The 20,493-nt window shown below is 39.6% G+C and overlaps 1 protein-coding gene across 7 annotated transcripts in view; it reads left to right on the top strand.

Moving 5' to 3' along the window:
* hhip (hedgehog interacting protein) overlaps positions 1 to 20,493 on the top strand; it is a 37,604-nt gene that overhangs the window by 2,798 nt on the left and 14,313 nt on the right. For all 7 annotated transcript variants that reach the window (XM_085459022.1, XM_085459025.1, XM_085459024.1 and 4 more), the window contains 6 exons: positions 1,592 to 1,784; positions 6,345 to 6,489; positions 9,182 to 9,383; positions 16,453 to 16,604; positions 19,003 to 19,176; positions 19,295 to 19,438. In XM_085459022.1, the coding sequence (XP_085315148.1) occupies positions 1,592 to 1,784; positions 6,345 to 6,489; positions 9,182 to 9,383; positions 16,453 to 16,604; positions 19,003 to 19,176; positions 19,295 to 19,438 (1,010 nt within the window). The remainder of the gene's footprint in view (positions 1 to 1,591; positions 1,785 to 6,344; positions 6,490 to 9,181; positions 9,384 to 16,452; positions 16,605 to 19,002; positions 19,177 to 19,294; positions 19,439 to 20,493) is intronic.

Below are 20,493 nucleotides of genomic sequence, written 5' to 3'. Positions count from 1 at the left end.
GGCAATTTAGAGCAGGAGAGCAGGCATGCCCGCAACACTACAGGGCATGAGCGTAGAGGATACCGAGACAGAGGTACACACTGTACATACAGTGCAGAGCTCCCTTTTGGAAAGGGGTTAGATAAATTGCAGAACAAAGATACCATTCAGTATGATTCTGTCTTTGTTTAGTCCATTACATTGCCTTCTATGAATTGCGATTTCCTATTTGCATGTCTGAAAGTGTATTTCACCTTATGGGCAAAATCAGCACTGTACAACTTCTGAAGAGAAAGTCTGTTCTGCAGCTTCAACTCGCTCTGCAACTAGAGTAAAGTGTAAGGTGTCCATATGTTAGCCTTGGGTCCCCTGGTCTAATTGACTTCGACAGACTGCTAATTTGTTGATACCAGAGAGGGAATGATGTGCCTGTCTATCTCTAAATTGGTGTTTACACATGGACCTCACACAGAGCAAAGCACTACCAGCCTGCTGCCTGCAAACAGCACTTGACCTAAAACAGATTACATTGTGTTTTATTATAGCTAATTTGTTATGTAAATAATCCTGCTAATTTCTTTTGGATGAAGTCTATGTATACCTTTGCATAATCACCCCAAGTCAGGCTTTGAGGCGCTTATTTGGTTTCATTCATTTTTTGCTTTGAAATTTGTCAAGCGTGGGTATCGTAATTTGATTTTAAGTGTTTGTGAACTTGGTAAGTAGGCAGAGAATGAGATGATCTTTTTGTTTATTTCTGTTTACAGAAAGGGAGGTCAGACTGTAGGCTTGACAAGTCTGTACAAAAGGCGACTGAATAAAAAATGTTGCAATTGTATAGAAAATTTAAGCATGTTGAGTATTTCAGGAAAAGACAAAAACAACTTTTAGACCTTTGTTAGAATTCACTTTTATGAATGGGATCATGCATTCTCCAGTGGGAGAACAAGGAGGTAAGTGACATCACTAGTTGCTGCTGAAAATGTGGAGTCGGGTGATGCAGATGCAATTGTGGAGTTGTTGAAGACTTCAAACTGAAAGAAATAAAAACTAAAACTAAATAAAAACACCCCAAACATATCCACTGTAGAACATTAACAGAGTCCATGGCATTAACATTAAGCTTTTCATGTATGTAGTGAACAAATTATACGTCATATATATCTTATAACTATCTTTAAATCTTGTGAGTACTTGCTTTATATATATCACATTGGCTAATTTCATGTAGTTAAATGGGAGCATAATGTTAGACATCATATACACATATTTACTGAGCTGATATATACAAGCCTAACACTGAAATAAATATACAAAAATATATAAAAGTATATAATTTGAACTCAGTGAGATCATTTGAAAGCATCTTGCGTAGTTTTTCTAAATTCTCAGTGTCGTCATATTCAGGAATTTATAACAAAGATTTGAAAATGAATCTCACAATCTAAACTCTCCCTTCTTCATAGTGTAATATTTATCATGCTGCTATCACCAAATGTCCAGCTAAACCTAAACTATATGTTTGCTTGCGTAGTGAGTGTGAAGTGAGAGGTAAAAGCAAACAGCAAGCCGTTCTAATCAGGCGTATGCCCTTGTTGCGTGTGGTCTCCAGATTTTCTCCACCAACAATACAGAATGTGGACGTCTCCTGGAGGAGATCAAGTGTGCTCGCTGCTCCCCCAATGCCCAGGTGTTGTTCCACTCCTTGGACATGGATAAGATGCCACACAGGGAGCCAGACCTGCCACGGCTCTGCCAGAACTTCTGCCGCGAGTTCTACTACACCTGCAGGGGGCACATACCAGGTAATTACACAGATAATAATAGCCATTATTATAACTTTAATGTTGCCAGTGTGGTTACCTGATGGTATCCAAGTAAACATACACAGTGGAAAAGATTAAGTTAAAGTAAGCATGTGCTATATTTGGTCATTTGTAATTCTCATAAATTCAAATTGATGCGAACATGTTGATTTTGATTTATTAAAAAAAAAAAAATCAAACCCAGCCACACTTCTCATTGAGACTCAGCTTTCACATGCATGTGCAGCTGGAAGATTTTTGAACTTATGCAAGAAGTGGTGCGTCAATAGTCTGGTCTGTGGATATTTATTTATTCAGCTCTTACCTCATCTGACCTCACCCCGATTTGCTGTTGCTTGTCTCACCCATTTTTCTTGCTTTCTACCTCGTTTCTTAATGCATCAGTAAAATCACTTGCCACACTCTGGCTGTACGGACCCAGCACCTGATTAGTGTGCAGGCTGGCCTAGCACATTTGAGTAATCAAATTTGGAGAGTGATTTTTGTGCTTCTTATGACACAGTATCGAGTCTAGCTGTGTTTATGTCATCAGGTGCCGATATTGTTGTTCTCACGTCTCTGTTAGGTCTGTTGGGATCATGCAGGGTTATTTTAATCAGCAGAAATTTGCAATAAATTAACTTTCTGAAGCCCTTGAAGGTAGTAACAATATGCAGACTTGAGACAGTTCGTGACATGTGAATGGAAAATATTAGATATGCAAAGGTGGGTGTGAAAACAAATTTCATGAATGCACTGACAAAATCCAGCCGGCCTGACCTGTGTTCCAGAAAACTTGACTGACTGGAGAAAAGTGAACTATTTTATAACCTGTTCCTGGATGCAACTTGCTAGACTGAACTGCTGGAGTTGATTCTGTATTTGGGATGCATATGCACCCTAGCTGTGGTCTAGACATGACTGCTGGGTGCTTTGCCTTCCTCAGACATAAACTGTCAACTAAAAAAACTCTCTCATGCTCTGCCATTAAACTGTTTTCATTTGGGTAGTAGGTTAACATGATTTGTAAACATAGCTGAAGTGTTGCTGTACTGGCCTCTGTCGTTCCTGACTATTAGATGGCAGAAACACAAAAAAACAAAAAAGCCATTGATGCAACAGTTTTCTATATGTGTAATGTACTGTTAAATGGGACGCCTCTATCACTGAAGCATTTTCTTCTCAGAAGATCACAGGTACCTTCAGAGTGCACACCACACAAGATCAAACACTTCTTGACTGTCTCTTCTCCTACAGCCAAGTCTTCTTCCAGTCTCGGTCGCCACAAACTGATTAGATCTGCTAAGATTTGCAAACAGAGAACAGTTTCAAACACACTTGTCTGCAATCCACCCACATGATACGCTGCAGCTCAAGTCAAATATCAAACACATACATTCCATCGGAGTCCTTGCTCATCTGCATTTAATGGCCTACCGTAGTATCATGTACAACAATTCAACTACAACTGATGTTGGCGAGACGGACTCTACAGAGCAAAGGCAAAGAAGAAGAAGTCTGGCATTGTCAGAGTTACATTGTTTCCTTATGAACTGATAGACATATGGGCTCAGAGAGTCAAACCAGAAAACCTCAAGAGAAGAATCCAGACAAGACTCCCACCCCGTCCCCCCACTGTAGGCTCCTCCCTGTACACCCCCCATCAGCCCCCACAGATCAGCATATGTGGTGACGAATGACACATTTATTTTTCTACAAAGGTTGTGTGTATGTAAAACTGCTGAAGTGCATCAAGATGTCAAGTACTTTGGGTGGGCCACCCAGGTTGCCTTGGAAGATAACCAGATGGAAGTATAACTTTAGCAGTGGGGAGCCAGGAATATGGACAGAGTTCTGTCTCTCACTCTGTGTGTCTTTGCCTTCGCTCCCTTGTTCTCTCACTTCTTTTCTCCTTTGATTTGTTTCCTGCCTTTTTTTTTAATGTTAACTCTTTTACAGTATCTTTTGTTAGTGCACACCCTGCAATGAAGGTAGAAGACATTGTCAAGCATACAAGGAGGTATTGGCGATTCCTGAAAATCATCTCCAAACTACAGACAGATTAATTTGATTGAATGATGTACAATATGAGCAATGCTTTTCTTAGGCATTTGCATAAATGGTAACAATTAAGTTGGAATTTTTGAATGTGCAATTCCTTTTTTTTATTGTACCTGAATATTGTAATGGGAGGCAGCAAAAGTGAACATAACCACAAACCTTGCCTATCAGTGTCACCCGTTTTGCTAATACAAAATCACCAGTCACAGGTATTAAATTGAAACAGTAGCCTTTACTGCACCCATAACTGTCGTTCTGCACCCATGAAACTTCCTACCAGTCCTTGATTAGCCCATGTACCCCTTTTCTCCATAAAGCTATTTACTGCCTTGACTCTCACTTCTGCCTGGGGGCCTCCCACCTTCTCCATACTTCTCTTATGTCCTCCTCCACTCATCCCCGCACCCTCCATTCGATGTCCCCAACCAGCATGGTTAAGATAACTGCAGACACTAGAGTGTGGGTGGTATAGTCAGAGCTGTGTGTGTGTTTCTACGTGTGTTTGATCTTCATGTTATGTTTAGATGTTTGAGGGGATATCCTATCACCTCCAGTATTTGGTGCGGTCAACCCTTGCAGTGTGGGGCACAGGGAGTAGATGAAAGGAGGGACAGGGAGAGTCCTGTTTGTGTTTTTACCACTGGTGTATTTGCTTTCCTCTGTCCTCTGAGGGATTGACTAAAGGAAACAATATTGGTAAGATTGTTTTTAGGTCGCTAAGGGCCCCGAAGACCCACTGCGCACTCTGCTTATTGCCGGGAATAATGTTGTGACTGCACTGGCTCGAGGGGCAGCTCTGTGTGACTCCTGTGTTTATGCAGATTACCCTCTCCTCTGGCACTAAGTCGTTTTAGGTAAACTAGCAGGCCAAAGGGAAATAAGGAATGATGTGATGTCAGTTTTACCTTGAACTCATGGGCAGAATTTATGGAAATACAATCAGTCAGCATTTCGGAACATCATGTCTTTGTTTGGCAATTCAAGTGATGAAAAGCTCTCACCCTGAAAACAATTTTGTTTATTCAGTCACATGCCATATTAAACAGGTGGACTTTTTCATTTCACAGGCTATGCCCATGTGCAGCTCTGTAATGCAAAACAGCCAGACCAGAAGAGTAAAACAAGTAATTTGGTTGGGTTTTTTTGTTTGTTTGTTTGTTTTTATTTGATCAAAGAACATTTTAGGATACCTGTGACTGGCAAGAAAAATGAAGGAATAACATTTTTAACTCCAGCTAAGTGAATGAACACAGTTTGAAAATTGGAAACTGCCATCCAGCGTCACCAGATTAGTTAACCGTTAAATGTGTTGATTTTGAGAAATAATGATGGGAAAAGTTGTAAAAATGTAGTTTTAGAAGAGTTTTGTAATTTGGTAACTTTTTTGACATTTGTTTTCAAATTATTTTTTCTGTATCTATAGTGTTGCAGAATATATTCAAGGGGGTATATGTGTGATTCATGAAATTAATTTGGTTCCCATAATTCACTGCGATGGAGACATATTGTTTCTGGTATAGAGTCAGATGCTTTTGGCAAGGGTTTACCTAGTTAATAATTCTAGTAATCATATATTTGGCTTTCTTTGTGTCTCACATTTTTCAAAATGATTGAACTCCTTGTGGAGCTTTGTGGAGTCTTTGTTGGGATGCAGTGGGGTTTTTTTCTTTTTCTTTTTTTCCCTAGAAATAGCTTTCTTAAGACCACTTCTGTGTATGTCACAACCTAGTCAACCATCAAATGATCTATGAATCAGTTGAAGAATTATATTTTTAGTGCCAAACAGACAAAATTATAGTCCTCATCATGCCAGTTCTTGTACTAGGTTTATTTCAGATTTTTTTCATGTACAACGGCTGAGATGTGTACTTCCTCAGCAAGCTTGATGAATTTTGCTGCCACTTGCAATGTGTTGCTGTTCATTTCCAGTAAGCTTTCATTTAGTGTACATCGACAGCGCACACTGGGTTTAACTATCTAAAGCAGTTATAATTAAAGGATCATCCAGCTGTAGCAAATGCAACCTCATTATTGCATGGTGTTGAACCAACTGAATAGAAAGACAGTCTCTTCTACTAGGACTAAGGCATGAGCATTATTTCATGAATAAAAATAATGACAAGGTAAACTAAAATTTAGAATGCAGTCATTCTTCTTTCCGGAAGAGGTATAGTTCACTGTAGAGCCCTTTCTAATCTGTGATCCATTTGGTTTGGCCCAGTTTGCTTTCACTTGTTCTTTTCAGCTCAGTCTAGCCAGGATTTGTTTTGGCTCGTCAAGTAAAACTCCAACTCTCCCCGACATACTAGCACATCACATCATTTCTCATCACATCTCTCTTCTTCTGCCTCCACTTACAATCTCATCTTCTCTTGCATAATAGCCACAATACATTATAGGCAAACCAAAGCAAGCAGGCCAGACGAGCCAAGTATAAGAAGCCATGCAGTATCTAGTGAGTGTATGACTCCATATCTCGGTATCTGTTGTGTTTTCTAGAACTGTTCCAAGCCGATGTGGATGAGTTCTGCCAATACTATGGGAGGAGAGATGCCAGTTTGTGTTTTCCAGATTTTCAACGAAAGCAATCACATCATCAGGATTCTAACTACTTGGGAGATGAGAAAATAGAAGAAATCAGCAGGTATGTAGTCTGACTTTTACAGTGTTTTACTGCATTGATTGCGTGATACTATGGAAGCTCTAAAGTAATTTTTAAAATAAGTTTTGACAGTGCCATGTGTTCTAACAAAATTAGCTTCTTGGGTTTTTTTCTATACCTATGAGAAGCAGGCATAGCTTTGGAACATGTTTTGGGTTCACTGGTCCATTTTGACATGGTCCATACTTTCAAACTGACATGCCATGCAATTTCTCCTGTAATCCTAAAGTTTGTACAGACTGCTTTTGCTCAGCTTTGCTAACATAATGAAAATGCTTATCCTGCGTCATTCTGTTTTCCTCCCTCACTGCAAAGGTCTGTACATCACAGAGAGCTTTGCCCTTTAGTCCATGGGGGGGATGCCTTTCATCTCAGTTTTCCCTAGGGCAGAAAGGCCAGAGACTAGGCACCTGAACAGCAGCAACCAACTTTCCGTCAAATAACTTCCGACAGTTACTGAGTTAAGGGCTTAAATTGTCTCTTCTGTCTCATATCCTCTGAGAAGTGTAAGCACATAAATGACAGTGAACAGGCTCCATTACTTTAAAAGAGTGGGAGAAAGAGCCAGAATTAAGTCAGCCGAGCTATCGACTGAGAATATGAGCTTCATTTTGGTGATTTAAGGCACAGAGCTTAAATGCCCTGTGTTCCTTGCACAATGCAGTGTGGCAATTGTGCACTTTTATGGTATAGGCAAAAAAAATTGTCATATATGTTGTCACTGGGTGGTGTGGATGATTATAGACTGATTTTTGCCATAGCACTTCATATTGACCTCTCTTATGTAGATTAACCTAAGTAGTCATGTCCACAGCCTGGAAATCTGCAGGGGTTCTTGCCCTCGTCTCACACTGGCACATTTGAGGGTAAATGTAGGTGGATGAGGTTGAACTTACTGGGTTTTCTTCTTTCAAAGAGCCAGATCTGACACACACAATTATTGCCCAGAAAAATCAATGTTTTGAATAAAGATGGGCAATGGCATTTTTCTTATAATATTTTATTGTTCTGAGTGTCATGAATTGCAGATAGAGTGCTCAAGTGCAGATGCCTGGAGGCAGGCAGGTTAAACAGAAAATCTATCTTTATTAGGTGGACGTGATGTTCAATAATCAAATAATGAAGTCCACGAACTGAGACACAACAAATACAGGGAAACACACTAGGAGAGTAAACAGGTTATAAAATGAAATAAAGTTAAACCAGGAGTAAACCCTCAACCTATAATCAGACAACTAAGAACATAAACTCGCAAAGAAACCAAATAAAATGTCTAAGAACAAAGAGTCCCAAGCTTAAAAAAAAACCTCAGAGCTCCAAGACCCAGGATCATGACAGTCAATAAAATATGACAGTGCAGCTGATTTAGTTTTGCTTTGCATGTAAATGGATTTAGTAGTTATCAGCTAGGACACCTTTTAAATACCTACAGCAATAATTGTTTTTAATCATTGTCCAGGTAATGTATACTGTTGCCGGATATAGTGTATTATTCTTTTAGTTTATGTATGGAAAAACCCTCAACATTTGAAGCCTACGGCGTAAAGCTATGGAGGTTTCACTGCTTTCAGGTCTGTTTGTCCCAGTAGAGGTAAGGGTGACTGCAGATCTGTTCAGTGTGATCACCTTTGGCCTGTGATCAGACATTTATAGAGCATAATAGGTCATGATTATGAAAATGATGTGGATCAGTGAACCATAGCTCTTGGTGGTATTTGCATTTCTTTTAGATTATGTTCTGATAAAATGACAAGATATCTTTTTGTGAGAAAAATGTTCCTGTAGAATCAATGCCAAGATTCACTGAACTTGTTGAGGTGGCAGGTGGTTGCCAAATATCTTATAAAGACCCTGGTATGTTTTGGGGGTTATTTTGTTTTTATCTTTCATCTGTACTGCTACCTGAAAGTCTTCCTGTTCTGTCTTATTGCTGGATTTACTGACATAGTCATTCTCTGTTCCTGTTCATATCTGGCATTAAAATGTGTCTTAGATTATTTGTTCACTGCTGAATAAATCTAAGTATAGAGATAGTATAGTACAGTAGAGTATTGAATGCACCCATGAAGCAGTCACATTGAGTCAGTCAGTCAGTCCATTATTTCTGGTGGTCTGCACAGCAAATGGCATCAGTTCTTTTAGTAGTACTCTAGTGATTTGCCTCTCCCTAGTGAAAAACAGCACTTTGGCAGAGTGAATTGAGTTGTTTACCTGCAGCTATCATTAACCATTTATTTTGAATAATACTGTTGTGCAAGGAAAAATAAAACACTTTATAGTGTTTGACCTTGCTTAGCTATGGTTCAGCTCATGTGCTCAAAACTGGTCAGTCAGGGTGGTGGTTCTGGATTGGAATTTAGAGATAATTGTTGGTAACAAGTAAGTTCCAGTAATTTAGTAGTCCGTTTGCTCTCTGGTTGCAAGAAGAATTGAGTTTGCAAACTTGAGCCCATGCAGGATTCTAACATTTGGTCTTAGCAAGCGGAAATAATGTAGAGTACTTGTTTGTTTGCCTGTAAAGTGGGAGAGTGAGATCCGGTCAAAAGTGGTCACTCGATACGTATGCTAATGCCAAGTGTGAAATGACGCACTTAGCACGGTCCGTTTATGATCGGATCACCCAAGACGCATGTTGATGGCAACATTGACATTTTGTATCTTCCTTGTTACCCAGGAAACACAAACACAACTGCTACTGTGCCCAGGAGGTGTTGAGTGGTCTAAGGCAGCCGGTGGCTGTGGTGCACTGTGGAGATGGTTCCCAGCGGCTCTTTGTCCTTGAGAGGGAGGGAATTGTCAGGATACTCAACCATAACCTCGAGCTAATTAAGGAGCCTTTCTTGGACATCCACAAGATAGTGCAGAGCGGCTTGAAGGTAGGACCAACTTTGCCTCATACTGTTACCTGTGAATTATAGAGGTAATATGTTGAACTAGATAATCATAGTTGTAAAGAACAAGGGGAAAAGAAAGAAAGAAAGAAACATGGCTGAGAGTACATAAAATATTTCTGCTACATTTCTAGAGTAAGGAAGTAATACAACACATGTCTTCCCAACACAAAATGTTTTCACCTGTGTAATGAAATGTCTCCAGGCAAGGAAAATCCCTTGGCAGTCTTGCTTGCATACTATTAGTATTATATTATATGATTAGACCAAACAAGCAGTCATTCATTAATTGTGATTGTGCATTGCGCTATTACCTGCTAATTAAATGTACACAGTGCAAACATTAAGCAAACTGATAATATCTGCTACCTCTCATTAGAATGGTTAATGGCTTTCTTAATCTCTCCCATATTGTTCCTTTAAGGGTTCCAATATTATAGGGTCTTATTTATATGACTACCACACGTGATAATGGGAATGACAGTTAAGTTTAAATTGTAACCTTGTTTATGCTTGTAGTTCAGTTAAACAAATAACTTCATATTAGAGGTCTGTGAAATCTTTTTTCCTCGTCCTGCACTCTTAGTGTAGTCATTGGGGTGTTATTAATACAAATAAAACCTGTAGACCTGAAAAGGCGGATCTAGCCGCACCTCTGTAACATTTAACTTGTCTGTCTGACCATCTCTCTTGCCAGAAGAGGGAGGATGGCAGGGTAAACATATGTTCTACTTTTGTTTGGCTATCTGCCCTATGTGGGAAAAGTAAACATAGCCAAAGCAATAAAAAAAAAAAAGTGCACATGAATTTTATTGTTTATGTCTTTTGAACATGATACACTCTTTTGGAAATAGTTAGGCTTGCTGTGTCCTTGAGTTGATGTATTCTCAAAAGTATGTGTGCCGTGCTACGCTGCTAGTTCTTGAAATGTCTTCTTTCTTTTTTTTATAAATTCTCTATGGATATATCATTTCCAAAGACACTTAATCTTCTTGAGATTTATTTTTATATCCGTAGAGCTTGGGTAATCACAGATTTTGAATTTGGTAATTGTTCAGGAATTGTTTAGATTGCATGAGGAGATGTGGTAGCTTAGATGTCTGTGGGGGGCACACTCCCAGACAGGAAGTTTATCCATCACGCATGCCTCTTGCTCCTCCACTGACAAGGTCCTCTGCTTACAAGGAGTCAAACGGAGCAGAGCATTTGAATATTAAGCTGCACCCTTTGGGATGCTCACCCCACTCTTCTCAGCTCTCTTATCTTAATTTACTCCAAACTAGTTGTGGATAAAGTCACTATTATGACAATTAGATGTGGCTCAATCCCCCTGCAAGCCCCAGGAGTCCTATTCTGAACTGTTGGCTGCCATAACGGTGCAATCCACTCCAAGGGAGGGCTAAGGTGTTTACTGGCAGAATCAACAGGATGGAGCTGCCTTTATACATAAAGAGGAACCCATGCTCTCAAGAGACAAGGCAGATAACGGGTTAATCATCAACCTCATGCACATGCTTTGATTGTAATGTTCTATGTTTCCTCTTACTCTTCTGTCCCCCTCCTTCCATGGATCCCTCGGTGCCAATTTAGCTGAACTGCACAAAAACAATACTACACTCTGGTGTGGGCTTCTACATGGCTGTGGGTGTTCTTAGAAATTCAGTTTGCTTTTAAAGTCATACTGTCCATTTATATATTCATGTTACAAACTTTCAATTGATTATGTAACTCAGCGGGATCCTGTCTGCAGAAATCTATAATTGTTAAAATAATTTAAGCCCTATTTTGGACTTGTTGTTTGCAAAGAAACAATATAGCATGTCAAATCTGAGTAACTGTTGATGTTGTTTTTTCTTTTTTTGCCGGGGTTTGGGGGTTGTTTCTTAAATCTATTCCACATCCTTCAGGTTAAAAAGAATAGGGACCATTGGGTTTGTTATCAGCGCACAGTTCCAAAGCGATTATCTGTGATCGTGTGTGGTTATATTACTGTTTGTGGCATAGGTGCACATCAGTGAAGATAATATATACTGGGTTTACATCTCTTGCCTTTTTACATGATAGCTTTCCTCATCCAGATTTTAAAACAATAATTCACTATAACAGAGCCCAGGTGAAAAACTCACATACCCGCAGTTCAGACCTGTAAACCATTAGAAACACTGGACACTATATTAAGCAATAAATTGGGACAAAAGGATGGCCCCATATGCTGCTCCAAGTTTGTTTTGTTGGGGGGTTTTTTTGTTTGTTTTAATCTGTTACTGGCATCAAATGAGCATATTCTTGATTGTTTTAATATGTTACATTTGTATTGTTTTTAATTGAATATAGGTTTTAAGTTAATTATACAAAGATTTATTTTTATCCTCTCTATGTTTTACATAGCCTATAGGGCTGGGCGATTTGCTCCATAGTTCAATCATACTGTCTTTCTCCTGTTGGATTGCAAAGCATTGCTGCCAGGAAAGGATGGCAGAGGTTAACATGCACCAATTAGGACTGTACTCCCTAAAATACAATGTGTGGCCTAAATTCAGAAAACTCATTACACACTGGTGAGAGAGAAACACACACACTGAGAATTTATTTCTCAAATGTCAGTTCCAATTTTTTACACCTGTAGCTCTACTAACTCATCCACTCTGTTTAAAATGCCTCACCTAATTCCCCTTCACTCATCACCGTTTTCTCCCCACTTTGGTGGACCAAAAAGTTACATAGAGGAAGTATAGTCACATTACGCTACAGTTTAAAAATCAAAACAGCTGCTATAAGTATCCTCCAGATGTGACATGAAACTATGGCAAGGCAGATTTAATTTATTATGAATCACATAATAATAATAATAATAATATTTATTTAATGCATCAGTTGGAAATGAGCTAAAAATAGCCTTGATTGGTGAGTTGGCAAGCTATCGTTGATCTTTTGAACTTCATTCCCCAGCATTAGTATCTATTGGGGCAAACTTAATATCTCCAAAAGTTGATGGTGTTCATCTGGGTGTAGCGTTTTGTGGGAGAAACATTTCGTCACTCGATTGAGAATGCATCAAGACGGCAAACTTAATAGTTTATTTTAGATTATATAGCTTATTTTTGCAAACATGGTTATGTGTTAGCCTGTTTACTTGCCAGTAACAGTGAACCACAGGTGTATTTCCAGTTGCGTACTTTTCATGATTTATGGAAAGCAATGCTTGCAGCATACAAAGATTACATAAAATTTTATAGTGCTTTTACAAACATACATTTGAACACTATTAAACCTGTCAGGAACCACAAATATCCTTGAACGTGTATGGAATTGCTCTCAAAGCAACCTATGAAGATGCAATCAGAAACGGTGTGCTAAAAAACTTTAGAAATGCTACTTGAGAGTACAATGCATGATAATAACAGTGTACAGATATGGGTGACCAGCATCCCAGAGCTAACAGTAGTCCTATGAATCACTATGCATGTGGGTGAGTGGGCCTCTCATAAAATATTTCCCTATTCAGCCAAATGATTCAGAGCATTGGTGCTGTCCTTGGCATCAGAAGATCAGAGATGATGGAGTAAAATAAAGCAGTATGTAGTGTTGGCTGCTCTTGTTCAGGTTGTAGTTCTACCTTAAGCTTTGCCCATGGTGGAGAGGGCAGAAGTTGAGCTATATAAAGGACGTGTTTGTAGTGGAGTGAAACCGAGTGTTAAGGAAAATTTAAACTGTCCACTGCAGCCATGAATTTCTCATTCATGCATCCTTGATCTTTGTTGGGGTTTGTTTCCCACTTCTTCCTATTTGTGCTTATTCCTTTTCCTGTTTAAGTAAACTTTTTAACCAATCAGCATATTACAAACAAGTGATAGTATGCACAAAGGTGTATCTCTGTAGCCACTGCGCTGATCGAGATCCTATAATCCTTCCTTCTCTGTAGCTGAACAGCTATGCAAGTGGACACCACAGTACTATAAAAACAGCTTTGCACATAAATGCTGCAGTGCTCATATAAATATTGTTGGCTTTAAAAAAAATCATCATCTTTGTGGTTGATGATGGATTATATCTCGTTCTTGGTTAGTTGGAGTGGAATTTGTGCATGGCTTCTCGATGGTCCAAGAATTTAAGTATCACCAGCTGAAGGCATTGCAGTGGAAACTTGACTGTGTGATTCTTATTGCACAAGAAAAAAAGAGACAGCAAAAAAACTGTGTATGTTGTTTGTGAGGGAGGTACGAGCATACATGCTGCAGGTTGTCTTTGAGTGAAGGGTGTAGAGGGTGTTTTTGTTCCAATCAACTCTAATGGAATGTCTTTTTGTGGAGTGAGGATCAAAAGGTTCAGGGTTATAATGCATGAACCAACACATGTGTCACTGATGCTCAGTGACAGCTATCCCTGCAGAATTGGAAATTGCTGCATTTCTTGTGACATTTTCTTCATAATTCTGTGAAAATAATCACTGAGAGATATCAGCTGGTTGTTATCCCTGCACCTCACATTCCCAGGTTTATTTGGAATGATGCCACATGTTCCATAGAGCCAAACCCAGAGCTCCAGAGAACAGTGTTTGAGGGAAAAGTGAAATGCAGGGACAGGTATTTGTGAAAAATGAAGAAATAATACCTGGTGAGAGATCAGAAGCCCCCTACTTTGCTTTGGAAGAATGATGGTAGTCATAAAAAAGATAAAGAAATTCATGGAAAAAATGTGTTTTAAGTTGACACAATGTGCATGGTGATTTGTACAATTTGACAGAGTCACTACAACAATCAGGGAGCTTTGAAGTACAGGTGCAGCATCTATAACTACGAGAATCATCCCTTATATAGATGGAAAAACATGGCAGAAACATGTAGCTCCTCCTGCATTCAGCTACACACGTGGTATCACTCTAGTCAATGTACTTGAATATCTTTATATGTAGGTGCATTAGAAAACCCTAAAAACTTCAGAATTGGCTTTACACCTAACAATATGCACAAAAATGCAGTTTGTACATTCTTTAAATGAGGTTGTTTATATAGTTGTAAGTTTTTGAACCATGCCAAAAATATCTTACCTACTGCAGCTTTGGCAGCAGTTTTAACATGATCACTGCTCACGATTCCCAGCTTGGCACTTTGTCTTCTTTTAATCAAGCTATTTCCATGGACCGGCTTACAGTGAAAGGCTCGCTGATGCAGTGTTTGTTTCTTATGGCTCTGGTGCTAGCTCTGCTGTCTGCCTGCTGCTGAAGGAGCTAGTCATTAGCAAGGGAGCTAATATTTCAGCCCATTTACCACTGTGTACCTTGGTGGTCCCCCTTTGGCTCCGGATCTAGGCCTCTTTGGAATCACAGCTTTTGACCCACTCCCTATGGTGAGTTTATTTTGGGGATGTGGGTCACTGCATCTCTCAATCTAACATATGGATCCAAAATTTCCAAAGGTGAGGTGGAGAATTTCTCTTCCCATCAAGAAACTTTTTGACACAGGATACTCACTGTGTCTCCAAGTAAAGAGTGCTGCATCCACTCCCATATAACTCTTGTTTTTATTTGACTTCAATGGTCTGACATTTAGTAGTACTCATAAATTTTTGCAGAGGAACCCTGCCTTTTGGGGTGGAGACTTATTTGTAAACCTTCACAGTATTTCACTTTATATTCAGATTGATAGACCTCCTGTGGCTTATCCTGTGGGTCTCTGTTTTTCCTCATTGGTACTTTGAGTAATACCTTGGCAAAGAGTCATCTTTTTACATGTGTATGGAGCCTGTGTTTGGACTGCACTGGGTCCAGTGCAGTGTGAACCGAACTAGTAGATCCAGTATACCAGTTTATGTTTTTCTTGTCCTGTTAAATAAACTACACCTATCCAGAAAAGTGCCACTATAGTGCAAACAAATATTTATATGTATATATTTTTTCTGATTTTCTTTCTCATTGTTACTGTTTTGAGAATGAATACCTGAGGAATATGAGTGCAATATCAGTGCTTTTGTAGTAACTGCAGACCTTTTTAAAGCTATTATTGATAGTAAATGAAACGCTGTTATATACTTGCTTAAGGATCACTTTAAAAAATGTTCTTAACACCTGAGAATTCTGCTCATTCTGTAGTCAAGAAGAAATACAGGGAGAGAGTAAAACATTAAAAAAAAGCCAACTTGACTTTCCTTGCCTGGGGAATGAAATGCTATAGCTGATTACTACAGCTAACTATGACGGGAGGACCACCAAGGTAGCGACAACTGATGTAGCTGCCTGCAGGGTTAGACAAAGGTTTACATATTACACAAGCAATTTAGATGTTTTCTAAACATGTTGCCAAGACAGTGGGAGTTGGCAGCTCTTTCCTTGTTTAGGTTGTCTTTTTTTCCTTTTTTACTCTACTCTAGCCCTACCCCCCCCCCCCCCCCCCCCCGCCCCCACCACCACCACCACCACCACCACCTTCCAAGCCTCGTATTTTGCATGGATTTTGTGTAAATCAGTGAAGAGTGAGGGGATGGGGAGCGAAAAGCAGGGACTGAAGCACTCTGCACTTTTGTGCTCTCTATGAACTGTGAGTGAGCTAATAAATTCTTTCAGCCACTCAGCATAGCATTCACAGATATCCCCCAAAGATTACACACACAAATCACCGCACAATAGAGGCCACCGGGAGGGTCTGGGCGTCACTGGGGCCCCCGACCCTGGGGACAGGCGCACATAAACAGGCTGCAGAAGACCTGGCAAAGTCTATGATTTGCAGAGGAGATGCTGCTAAACCCTGAGTCAAATGCTTCCTAATGATTGGTAAAAGTATATGTTTTAAAGGTGTGTAGTGAAATAGAAGCAAGAGTGAGAGAAAAGCAAAGAAGTGAAAGGGAAGATGAACGTCAAATTTAAAAAAAAAAAAAAGGGGGGGGGGGGGGGACAGTGGGAGAACTAAAACAGGCAGGGGGTTATGGATGTATAGAGGCTGTGTGTTGGGGATGATGAAGATGACCAAGGGGGGGTGATTCCAACCCCACACAGCCAAGCACAAGCCAAGCAGGGACATAATTAACTCCTGGATCTTTTGTGTTTATCATCTGACTGCAGGGCGGAGATGAAAGGGGCCTGCTAAGCTTGGCATTCCACCCCAATTATAAGAAGAATGGCAAGCTCTACGTCTCCTACACCACCAACCAAGAGCGCTGGGCCATCGGACCACACGACCACATTCTCCGTGTAGTTGAATACACCGTTTCGAGGTAATGGGAGAAGTAGTGCACCAAACCACTGCCTGAAATGACACCATAAGGGTACATAAAAGGTCGAGGTTAATAGAGACTGGATATGCAAACTTATTTTAAGACATCTTTAGCACATGAATGCAAAACAGTTTTCATTTTAGACAACTGTGATTTGTAGTACTGTACCTATGAAATGTGGTGAACATTCCCATTTCCCATTGTTTTTAATTTTATTTAAATTCTAAACACTATCCGGTTGTTCAGTGATGACACGACGAATCCTACTTCCGGGTCTAAAGTAGTCTGCGTTTAATATGGCTTTTGTGTTGTTAACATGTTTAATGTTATGTATTTTCTTCTATTTGATCTCAAAAAGCTCCTAAAACAGTCAGTGATCACCGTTGACCTCCCTCGGCTTTTATTACCGCTAATCATTTATTTAAACTCAGTTTTTAAAACCTTAGAATGTAACTACAGCCCAGCCCATGCAGCAGTATATGAATGACTAACCTCGTATTATGGATGGATTATCTCAGTTGTTCTCCTGGCTGAAGTTTGGTCCTTTTACAGCATCCTGCCATGCGATTACATTTGTTCCTGACCACCGAGAACACTCACGTTAACGTTTATCGAGTGGAAAAAAAGTTAGCTTGTTTATATTATGCTAACATAGCTGTGTCGCTAGCGGTCACGTAGCACATCATTATATACCAGCTAGCCCAACTTCAGTAACCCTACAAACGTCACTGCTTTTTAGTTTTCTGTCTTCATTTATGCTGGAAGTGATAACAGAGCTGTACGTTTTAATTTGTTTCCAAAACCCCGCAGTCAGGACATGCTATATTGTATTTAGATAGCAGGGAGTTAGCTCGTTAGCTCGCTAGCTTCTAACTTCTAACTCCGTTAAATGTCATAAATTCCGTTTTCATGGATGCCTGGATGTTAAACTCAATAGTTACACCTGGTAGAGCAGAACGCTGATCATTTTTATTAAAGATGAAAGACTTTAGACAGTTTTTCAACTCTCAGTAATGCCATAGTGATCGTTTGATATATGGACCTGCAGCGGAGTTTAGGTCCAGACACGGCTAGTGACGTCAGACTGAACAACCGGATAAAAAGGACAAACTTTTCTCATATGGAAGTTTCTGATTACTGAATTGTGGATCTTTTGATTATACCACTAATAAATCCAACCTGCTAACCTCAATTTCTGCAAGAAACCATGGTAACAAAACCTTCAAAGGCACACTGAGGATTCTTCTAGACATGCAAAGAAATCAAAACAGATAATTTTTGTCTTTTGAGGATTTAGGAAGTAGGTCAAATCGCCAAGAAAAGTGTTTTGATAAGATGTGCAACGCTCTCATTATCATAACAGTGTTTTGCCTTTTCCTGTGTCTGTACCTTACACTCCCTTCACAATGACCTGTGATTAAGAAAACAATCTTTTCTCACGAACATGTTTAAGTGTTACATTTTCATTTTCATAATCACAGTTGTATGTTTGACTTAATGATCTAATCTTAATTATAATCTTGGCATGCAGTCTTGGTAACTGCAGCACATAGTCCTTAATTTGAGGGTCCAATAGAGAAATGGTAGTTAAAGTACTTAATGGTAGCTTAAAATACTTTTTTTTTTAACTTTAGGCTTTTTAAAAATTGCACGACTACCCAAAACAACGCAACTTGCCATATTAGTTGCTGATACTGTGAAACTAAATTCTCATTTTGCACTTCACTTGAAATTGTGCAACATTTTGCACCCTGTCTTTACATCTCCACCCACTGTCTTTGGCGATACATTAGATTAAGACTAAATGTCTGCAGAAAACAAAGTATTTAAAGTAATTTAATGTTTGATTTTGTTCCGCGTGTCATGTCAGCATATCTTATCCATGCCTTGGTGTCATTGTACCCATTAACAGAGTCATTATTTGAAGCAAACAGACAATCCATGGTGATAGTGCATGTATAACATGCACTATCACCATGAGCTTTTCACATGTGAAAACATGAACGCTGAATTGAATGGCCTTTAACCTGCCAGCTCCCCATTAACAGTCTGTGTGATATAAAGTTGCACCAAATTAGTGAAGAAAAAAGCAGATAACAGTTCAGAAAATTCATTTACAAAAAGCATTATCTTTTATTGTATATTTTAAAACACTATATGACCATATGTCTGTGGCTTTTACATCAGTCAGAATGACCTTTTTGGCCATTTGTCCACTTTCAGATATCATACATTTGAACCCAGACCCCTTTAAAAATAAGGGAGCAGACAAAAGTCCCCTTATTTATTTATAAGACAGCGTAAAAGCATCAAGGTATAGAAATGTTGTGGGTACTCCTTATAAATGCCGTTTAGCAAACATATTTTTTGCATTTGCAATTTTTTATGATTTTCTCAGGAAAAACCCAAACCAGGTAGACACAAGGACAGTCCGAGTACTAATGGAAGTGGCGGAGCTGCATAGGAAGCACCTTGGGGGCCAACTTCTTTTTAGTCCTGATGGTCTGTTGCACATCATCCTGGGAGATGGCATGATCACTTTGGATGATATGGAAGAAATGGATGGACTGAGGTAAGATCAAAAGTCCAAGGGTCATTTTATTGATGTTTATATACTGCTTTGTGCTCCATGTTTCAATCGTGACCTACCGTGTACAATTTTGAATGCGTGTTCTTGTTTTTGCTTGCAGTGATTTCACGGGGTCTGTGCTAAGGGTCGACATAGACACAGATAGTTGTGCTTCTCCATATTCCATACCACGGAGCAATCCTTACTTCAACAGCACCAACCAGCCACCTGAAATCTTTGCACATGGATTACATGATCCAGGCAGGTAAGTGAAACACTGCACTCTTTAAAGATTCTTGCTATGACTGATTTGCAATTTTCAAATGTAGAAATTCTGCTCATACTATAGGGTATTTTCATTACTGCTCTTGTAGAAAATATGAACTTAGCACAAACAGTAAGGCATTTTGTGTTGGGTCGATTGTTTCTCTGTTGTTAACAATGCTTCCCGGCAATAAATCTTATGCAGTTGGAAAGCCTGTTTATTTCCTCTTATATGGTGACACAAGTAAAATCCATTTACAGGTTGAACAACAGAGTTTGATATATGATCTGCACCCATGAAAACTTCTTCCTTTTTAAAACAGTGTTTTTCCTTCCCACTGTTCCCAAGAGCTTGATCAAAAGGTCTCATTTGATTGGTGGGATTTTCTCTGTATTATTGTAGGGTCTCTACCTTAGTATATAGTATGTCAGTATAAAGTATGTTGAGGTGACTGCTGTTGTCATTTGATGCTATATAGAACTATACACAGCCACAACAGCTGGTCACCAGCTTGGTCACACTCCTGTGTGATGGCATCAACCTGGACTTACTGCTAAATGTCACGTTCCTCCACATGTTCAGGTTCCTGTGCACATGTTGCTGATGCCAGCAGTGGAAGGCAGTCATGGCAGCCCTGTGAGACTGGAGACTAGCTGTATGCAGACTGTTCAGGGTTGTCTTGGTAGAAAGCTGTTGGCCGTGTCATCTTGCAAACCTTGACTGTAGTTTTGTAGAAGACTGCCTATGATTCACCAGTGCTGAGAGTGAGGAAACAACCTGACGGAGACGCCTACCTTGTAGCCTGTCTCTGGCATTGCCCAATTTATGGAACTTCACTTTGGAGGTGGCAGTAGGCCTCCCTCCAAATAATGCAGCAGCTTGGTTTTTGCTTAACATCAGCTGGAAGTAGCCCTATGGGACAGCCCTATAAAGATCAGTCAAACATGGCCTGGGGCATACACCAACTGACCGGTGTACCACGGTCCGTGCTCATCTCAAGATGCTGCTAAACACTAGCCAGTCAGGCACCTGATTGTCAGCAACTAGGCTACTAG

This window comes from Copadichromis virginalis, linkage group LG6 (genome assembly GCF_057382275.1).
Source record: "Copadichromis virginalis isolate Kocher_CV1m ecotype Utaka linkage group LG6, C_Virginalis_male_GT1.1, whole genome shotgun sequence".
Taxonomy (NCBI): Eukaryota; Metazoa; Chordata; class Actinopteri; order Cichliformes; family Cichlidae; genus Copadichromis; species Copadichromis virginalis.
Note: the sequence above shows the minus strand (reverse complement) of the source record. Positions and strands in the feature narration are given on the sequence as shown.